The sequence below is a fragment of the Cupressus sempervirens genome, chromosome 3, assembly GCF_028749045.1.
Source record: "Cupressus sempervirens isolate cs-2001-9-10 chromosome 3, ASM2874904v1, whole genome shotgun sequence".
Classification (NCBI taxonomy): domain Eukaryota; kingdom Viridiplantae; phylum Streptophyta; class Pinopsida; order Cupressales; family Cupressaceae; genus Cupressus; species Cupressus sempervirens.
In genome coordinates this window covers 883451490-883459865 of record NC_143120.1, presented here as the reverse complement: position 1 = coordinate 883459865, position 8376 = coordinate 883451490, and the positions used below count along the sequence as shown (strand labels likewise).

The following is an 8376-nucleotide window of genomic DNA, read 5'->3' as shown; positions in this document are numbered from 1 at the left end:
TAGTTATTTTCCTTGAAAAATGAAAAAAATAGAAGCTAAAGCCAAATGAAAGCGAGAAAAGCTCCTGCTCAAGACCAGCGCAAAGATTAAGAAAATATTTTACGAAATGAGATGAGGCATTCCATAATCAGCATCTGCAGATGATACAGAGTAAACTCTTTTATGACAGCCAAAAAAAATATGTATGGCTTTTCGAAAGATCAAATAACTGCAACAAAAAAAAAAAAAAAAACCAAATAAGGAATTTTTTTCTTTCAGTATTGATGTTGATACAAACAACAGGAAGCCATGATATTTGAGCAATGTAGCCTTGCAGAAATGAAATTCCCACCCCTTACTTGATGTACAATTAGCATAGATAGGAGACTTTCCACTCACTCGTCTCCCCATTGAGATTTTTTTGGACATTTTGTACTCCCTCATAGTGTTGGTACATTCTCCTCATCAGCGACAACCCTAATACTACCACCTGAAATTTTGAGTTTCGTTTAGTTACTGTTCACATACTAGTTACTTTTCACATACACTCAATGCAATGCAAATTTTGTAACGGAACCCAACTAGCATTTAGGAACTTTGAATAAGGGCAACTTTCGCTTTTGGGATCAGAAGTGTTCTTGTTTGTGCTGGTGTTTGCAGCATTCTTGACCTTTACAGCAGCTGAAATAGTTTTGCAAAACAAAGAGAGAATTAGAGACAGCTAAATTTATTATCATAATCAAAACAAACATTATCATAGAAATGAAAGGAATTGTATAAAAAAAACATATAAACATTTTTGTTTTCTTACGATGAATGTTCATGTCCCTTTTGTGAAACTCCAATACCTTTGGAGAGATGTCTATCAAGGTTCAGTGGTGACAGTTTGAATTGTATTTCCACAACTTTGATTTTCTGTTAATCATTTACTGTCTAAATTTAAAATGAAAACATTGGTAATAATGAATGTTAACATTGACTTTCATTTTAGTGGCCAATTGAAAATCTTAAAATCTGAAAGGCGAGATAAAACAAAAATTACTACTAACAAATTACAACGAATTTTCTATTCTACACAATGCTGAAATGAAAAGGTCAATGTGTACCTCAAATCATCAGGGTGTTCCAAAAAAGAGGAGACAGATCCTACTTCCTCTGAATCCAGTCCAAAATCTATACGCAAATCTGACATACATTTATCAAATTCGACATCAATAATAGGAATGCCAGCAAAATCCATTTCAATGTAAGTAACAGAGGCATGATCAGTGGGTGAGAGTCCTAAAATTCATAAAGAAAAAAGTTCCAAGCAAAACCTAATAGGCTTATAAATACCTGCATTTAATGATTAAGATGTTTGATTCGACTCATTTGATTGCTTCAGAGCTGATTTGATCGCATGCAATTTAGTTTGACTCCCCTCAAGTTGAGTTTCAAGCTCTGCAATGCGATCTTGAAGCCTTGATATTATAACCTCGTGCAACCGTCTTTCCAAATCCCTTGGTGAAACACAGAAGTTTTCTGTATTAAATTCTTCATCTCTTGAAGAATTATTATCTTCCTCTGATTCTACATTACACGTAAACCCATCCTCTCTCAGTTGTCCACTGACAACATCAGCACTGCAATCTGAGTCAATCTGCCACACGATTGAAATTCTCAGGGTTATGCTGCGTGATCATAAAACACCATTGGAAGATCGTAAACATGATACTGAAAAAACTGAAACTGCTTTATAGATATGTTTAGATAACAAGCATAACCAATCAGCACTTGAGTCAATGTATGTAAAAGGGTACAAGGCATCTTCTAATTTATCGTCTATCTAGTTATGCTGAACGTATCCTCTAGGCTCTAGCTATATAGGTATATTGTGACTGAAAGTATCATTTCATTTTGATTGTCATCAATTCGAAACATTAGCATGTTGTGAGTCTTATACTTTGGCAATGCATGTCAAGCCATTACTCTGGTGATAACTTTTAAAAACTTATACACATCCAAGTGCCAAGTAAACGAAAGCATTGTGCTCCAGAGATAAGATGACCAGAATCAAAGTGACTCCTATCAAAACAATTCAAACAGAGAAGTTGTGCTGTGTGCACAAATTCAACATGGGCAGCATGGCTTTAATATCTATCCGAAACAGAAAAAAAGAGAGCAGTTGAGTTTCTAAAAGCTAACCTCATTGATTCTAAGAAATCTTCTCTGGTGGCTAAGAGAATGCAAGTTGAATCCAAGTTTCTCCAACTCGGCTTCAAGCTCTGCTTCAACACTGGTCACGTTCTCCATTTTTTTGTCGGGGGTTTTACCTGGAGTTTTCTCAATCACACACGCCTCAGTAGACAATGCATCAAGACAAGCAACAGTCTGTTGCCAAGTTTCTAAACCATTAAGAGCTTCATCAGATACGTCTTTAAGAGCTTCATCAGATACGTCTTTCACGGTGCATGAAGCTTGCATTTCTAGTTGATGCAGGAGCATCTTGCAGGGAAAATTATTGGAAAAAAAAAATTTGTGGAGGAGAGAGAAAGTGACGAAAATTAGAGGAGAAATAATAAATAAATAAAAAGGGAAAAAAGGAGAAAAAAAAAAAGAGGAATTTCTATTTTCGAGGTGCATAGGGGCATAAAATAGAAAAATAAGAAAAATAGTTGTCATTACATTAATCGAGGTGTGTAAGTGGCATCTTAGAAGCTTGTGGAAAGTTTCTTAAATCTTGCATTTAATATTTGTTGTGATCCATAAAAGAAATGTAATTTTCTAATTGGGCCACATGGTGGTGCTTAGTTGTAATTCTAGAAAGTTATGGAAGTTTTAGAAGATTGTGGATATTGTGTAAAAGGTTGTGGATAAGTCATGTATTGGGTGGTAAGTGCCTATTTAAGCAAGGCATATGAACATTTCTAATCAAGCTTGGAGAAGCTCAAAGAGAAGTTTGAAGAGTGGAAGCTCAAGGAGAAGCTTGAGAGGTAGAAGCTCAAGGAGAAGCTCGAGAAGGAGTAGCTTGGGAAGTAGAAGCTTGGAAGGCTTCAAGGTGTGAAAGAGAAGTAGGAAGTGAAGAGTGAGTTTTCCTAAGTCTATGGACAGAGCGCCGAATGTGAGGCAGTTTACAGCAGGATTATGGTAGAGTTGTGAGTGTAGACAGAGCGTCGAATGTGAGGCAGTTCACGCTTGGATCTTGGATAAAGTTGGAGAAGAGCTAGTGACTGCAGTTTAGAAACAAGGAGGTTGCTTAGTGGCTTGCGAGCACAAGTTGAGATCTCAGAGGTTTCTACCAAAGTGTGGATCTGGACTAGCTTGGGTTTGGATTGGATCTTGAGAGATCTTGGAAAAATGTTATTGTAATTGCTATTGAATTTTCAGGTATAATAAAATTGTCTTCATATTGTTGCATTATTGGTTGTGAGTTGGTAAGGGTGGTGTGGCCCTTCGTCAGTGGTATCAGAGCGTACCTACATTAGTGGTATCAGAGCAGGAGTTCCTGAGTGTACAAGCAGATCGCCGAAGTGTGAGGCAGTTTGTACCAGGACTTTGGTTGGGTGAAGTTTATCAGAGCTTGTGGATTGCAAATTTGTTGTCCTAGACTTGTGATCTGGTTCCTGATTGTTCGTGCAAGGTGGCAGGTTGCGATCTGACTTGCAAACAATTTGGTTGTCACAAGGAGCGTGGGAAGGATTTGTTGCAGAGGGTTTACGAAGATCTTGGAAGATGGCTCCAAGAGGATTGGACCCTAAGATGATTGCCAAAATTCATGATATAGTGGAGAGGAATTTTTCTAAGATGATTTCTCGGTTGGATGATAGATTGGTTGATCAAGTTAAGGAGGTTCGTGAGAGAAGATGGCATCACAAAGTTGAGGTGGAAGAGGATGGTGTTGCTGATCAATTTGTGGAGCTTGATGCAGAACCTGCAGAGCAACTAGAGGTTGTTGCTGAAGATATTCCTAATGTTGTTGATGTTGGGACAGATGTTGATTTTCATGATCAGTTGGTTGATTCTGACATGGAGATTGTAGAGCATTTGGGCATGGATGATCCAGTTTTTGGTGGTGACTTGTATGTTGCAGAGCATCTTGTTGTGAGCAATGAGGTTGTTGGTTTTGAGAGTTTGGCATGTATTGATGGAGATCTACATGTTGGTGCTAATATGAAGTTTGTTGTTGCTGATGCGGGGTTTGTTGCTGCTGGTGTGGATTCACTAGTTGTTGATGTGAATGGGAGTTTGCTAATGAAGCATTATGTTCAGTTTGTTCTTGTGCATGAGCTTGTTGATTGGATGGTTGAGATGTTGGTGTGAAAGATTTGCATGGTGGTTTTGTTGTCCCTATTGAGGTGGAAGCCTTTAGTGAAGATGAAGATGGTGGTAGATCTTTCTTTTGACGTCAAAGTGTGGGACACACTTTTCTATCTACCGGGGGAGTCTGATGCAGGAGCATCTTGCATGAAAAAATTATTAGAAAAAAAATTGAAAAAAAAAAAAAAAAAAAAAAATTGTAGAGGAAAGAGAAAGTGACGAAAATTAGAGGAGAAATAATAAATAAATAAAAAGGGAAAAAAGGAGAAAAAGAAAAAAAGAGGAATTTCTATTTTCGAGGTGCATAGGGGCATAAAATAGAAAAATAAGAAAAATAGTTGTCATTACATTAATCGAGGTGTGTAAGTGGCATCTTAGAAGCTTGTGGAAAGTTTCTTAAATCTTGCATTTAATATTTGTTGTGATCCATAAAAGAAATGTAATTTTCTAATTGGGCCACATGGTGGTGCTTAGTTGTAATTCTAGAAAGTTATGGAAGTTTTAGAAGATTGTGGATATTGTGTAGAAGGTTGTGGATAAGTCATGTATTGGGTGGTAAGTGCCTATTTAAGCAAGGCATATGAACATTTCTAATCAAGCTTGGAGAAGCTCAAAGAGAAGTTTGAAGAGTGGAAGCTCAAGGAGAAGCTTGAGAGGTAGAAGCTCAAGGAGAAGCTCGAGAAGGAGTAGCTTGGGAAGTAGAAGCTTGGAAGGCTTCAAGGTGTGAAAGAGAAGTAGGAAGTGAAGAGTGAGTTTTCCTAAGTCTATGGACAGAGCGCCGAATGTGAGGCAGTTTACAGCAGGATTATGGTAGAGTTGTGAGTGTAGACAGAGCGTCGAATGTGAGGCAGTTTACGCTTGGATCTTGGATAAAGTTGGAGAAGAGCTAGTGACTGCGGTTTAGAAACAAGGAGGTTGCTTAGTGGCTTGCGAGCACAAGTTGAGATCTCAGAGGTTTCTACCAGAGTGTGTATCTGGACTAGCTTGGGTTTGGATTGGATCTTGAGAGATCTTGGAAAAATGTTATTGTAATTGCTATTGAATTTTCAGGTATAATAAAATTGTCTTCATATTGTTGCATTATTGGTTGTGAGTTGGTAAGGGTGGTGTGGCCCTTCGTCAGTGGTATCAGAGCGTACCTACATTACTAGTTCTCCCTCCAGTTCCTCAACCCTTTCTTCTTTTTGTTTTATCAAACATGTAAGCATCTCCATTTCACTCTTGCTTGACATGATTGTGGACATTATGCCAATGCCAACTCCAAAACAAACCAAACGATAGCCTACACACGCATCTGTGAAATATAAATATTGTAAATAAAACAACCTTAATAAAGGAAACAATTCTGAAGCTAAAAGAGGAATTACAATTAATCATACCTGCATTCCTTGAACTTTGGCTGAATTCTATTGGCGAAGGAAGTTCAGTTACGGGTACAGACCCATGCCCATCACTGTTTATGTCATTGTGAGAAGGCAGTAGACAATTTGTAACAGGAAATGAAAGCAGCAGAGGAGAAATCTCCGCTCCCATGATTTTACTCCCATCATTAACAAGAAGAGGCTTTTGCCTTTGCCCTCCGCACGAGATGCAACTACTACTGTCAATTTCATAACTATAGAGACAGCTTTCGAGGGAAGACATAGGCTTGCTAATAGCCGCCCTTAAAACCCTTGCTTTTCCCCTAAACGCAGAGGGTCCTCTTTTCGAAGACACACATCTTCTCCGAAACCCAAATTTGCCGACATTGCAATCTACAAGATCCTCAAAATGACTTTGACGGAGAATCTCTTGCTGTCTTATACTTTCATCCGATCGATATTTGTCATTTGCCGGACCAGGGTTGCTGTTGACGAGGGCAGATTCATTTTCCATGACTTGCGATTTAGGGCAAACCATGTTCCAACAATTCGCTAAAAGCGCACAACCAGCAGCCGCTAAATCCATCCACATTTCCATCAATTTCAGGCCTGCAATTACCAATGCAGAGAATTTCTTCCTCTCCATGGCCACCGATACAACCCTATATATTTCCCCTTCTGCTCTGGCATCATAACTCATTCTCAGACATTTCCAGCAACGTGGTTGCTGCACCAGCGCTCTCAGACCCCGTTGATTTCTCACGCCGTGATCTCCGCCGTTGCCTCCAACGTTTCAATTTTTAATGAGGTGATCCAGTTTGGTGAATACCAAATCCCTCCGTATAATTCCCAATTGGGGATATGGGCTTCCCGGCAGGACACATGTGGAGTAATCGATGTATCTGCTTGTGAAAAGAAGGAATGAGCGAGCGTAAGAGCTCATGTCCTGGCGCAGCACTTCCTTATGACTGGTTGCGCCCAGGAATTGGGAGAGATTGTGATCAGCCACCGAAAGTGATATTAACTTTCCAGCAAATTTTGTGAGTGTGGGATCCCACAAATTAAAAGAGAACGCCATTGCAGTATTGGAACATCAGCCACTGGAAATGTGCAGTGTAACGGCCTCCCGTGTGCACAGAGAAAAACATCCGCCAGAGCCTTGAGTTGCTGGCTTGTCTTAATTTAAAGAGTTAAATAGAGGCAGAGCCTTGAGTTGCTGGCCTGTAGAAGATTTTTAATGACGTTCATGAGGCCATAACTCTAGAGACTTACATAAAACTCCTAGTCAGTCTGATGTGATTTCTCCAGCGTGTCTTTTTTGTTGTGAATCTGCATAAGTAAAATGACCCCTTTGAGGAGTCTTGGTCCTTCGAAAAAGTCTTTTATATTGTTCACTTTTAATGTTTCTTTGTGGACGCTGTGAATGTCTTCGTATGCTATCCTCCCACTCTTTTTTAGGGACCTTCCATCTACCAGTTTCACATCTCAAATGGTGGGAACCGGATCTCAATTGAGCGATTAGGATGTTTGTCTTTCCTTTGATCTCGGCTCTTAAATATTATTTGTCGTCATATTCGCATGTGGGATTAAATTCTTTAACATAATAAGTTTTTTTCAGCATTCAACATTCTCATACGATTACAATTTAAAGTAGTAGTTCTAAAGTTTGAGTCTCTTTTGTGAAAAATGAAAGATAGATCTATGCCTTGCAAATAGCTAAAAGAACAAGAGCTTCATATATAGTCTTTCTAAATAAAGTAGAAATATAATTTTTTAATTTTTTCTTAGTCTATAATATTCTCATTTAAGAGGCTCACAATTTACCATTGTGTTGTTGACTCTTGCCTCAAAAGTATAATATTACTCGACATAATAATTTGTGATTAAAAAAAATTAAATACGAAAGGTTAAACATGTTGATAGTAACTTTGATTTGCAAAACAATAAAAAAATTCAATTGATAAACAACGAATTCAGTTCAAGCAAACTTAATTTAACAAGTATTTTTAGATATTGAATTATTAAATTAATTATTAACTTAATAGTTTTACATTGGAAAATAACAAACGAGATAGAAATAGAAATTTCGTGGATTGTCAATGAAACATGCTACAAAACACACCTGCTCTATTACCCTTGTGTTTATTAACAAACTCTAATTCTCAAACATTATTGAAAAGAAAGAGAATACAATAGTGGTACAACAGTTACACATAGAAAATGACTTATAGATAAAAAAATGGATGGAATGACAAACTCACTCAAATATCTAATATCTCTAAATTATAATAATTTTAATTTACTATTATTAAATATTCATGCAATAAAATATAAGGTTATGATCAAAGCTTACAATGTACAATTTTTCAATATCCACCCCAGAATGACAGTTGTGGAAAAAGGAATGCAGTCAAGGTGGTTGCTGCAACAACCAAGAATAAATGTGAAAACTATATTTACCCTTGGTGGAAACCACTCATTGCTTCATCTCAAACCATTTAAACTATTCTCATGGAGATGCGAGCATGAAATAATACAAAGCCGAACTACCAAAAACTTCATAACAATGTTGAAACATTTTCATCTAATCTTGTAGGCTAAGATCATTAGCTATTTGACCAGACTAAATTAATTTCCCTCTTGAATTCAAAATCTAAACAAACCTTGCCAAATAACTAGTAATTATTTGTAAACCCAAAACATTCTAGCCTTGCATGAGGTACTTTTATTTTGAAATATG

General features: G+C 37.5%; 2 protein-coding genes across 3 annotated transcripts; both read right to left on the bottom strand.

Annotated features, from left to right (window-relative positions):
* Nucleotides 1-237: 237 nt before the first annotated feature.
* On the bottom strand, nt 238-2442 carry LOC149569621 (uncharacterized). The gene is made up of 6 exons (XM_089816956.1): nt 2164-2442; nt 1575-1618; nt 1315-1499; nt 1086-1164; nt 791-894; nt 238-660 (listed from the first exon to the last, which is right to left on the bottom strand). The coding sequence occupies exons 1-3, from the start codon at nt 2440-2442 to the stop codon at nt 1328-1330; spliced, it is 495 nt and encodes a 164-aa protein (XP_089673082.1). The 3' UTR covers nt 238-660; nt 791-894; nt 1086-1164; nt 1315-1327.
* Nucleotides 2443-5399: 2957 nt separating this feature from the next.
* LOC149569620 (uncharacterized) lies at nt 5400-6453 on the bottom strand. Of its 2 annotated transcripts, none has more exons than XM_089817770.1 (2): nt 5655-6453; nt 5400-5569 (listed from the first exon to the last, which is right to left on the bottom strand). In XM_089817770.1, the coding sequence occupies exons 1-2, from the start codon at nt 6334-6336 to the stop codon at nt 5415-5417; spliced, it is 837 nt and encodes a 278-aa protein (XP_089673896.1). In that variant the 5' UTR covers nt 6337-6453; the 3' UTR covers nt 5400-5414. The 2 variants fall into 2 exon arrangements, with proteins under 2 accessions (XP_089673896.1, XP_089673897.1); XM_089817771.1 differs by having other exon boundaries at nt 5400-5557.
* Between the last annotated feature and the right edge of the window lie 1923 nt (nt 6454-8376).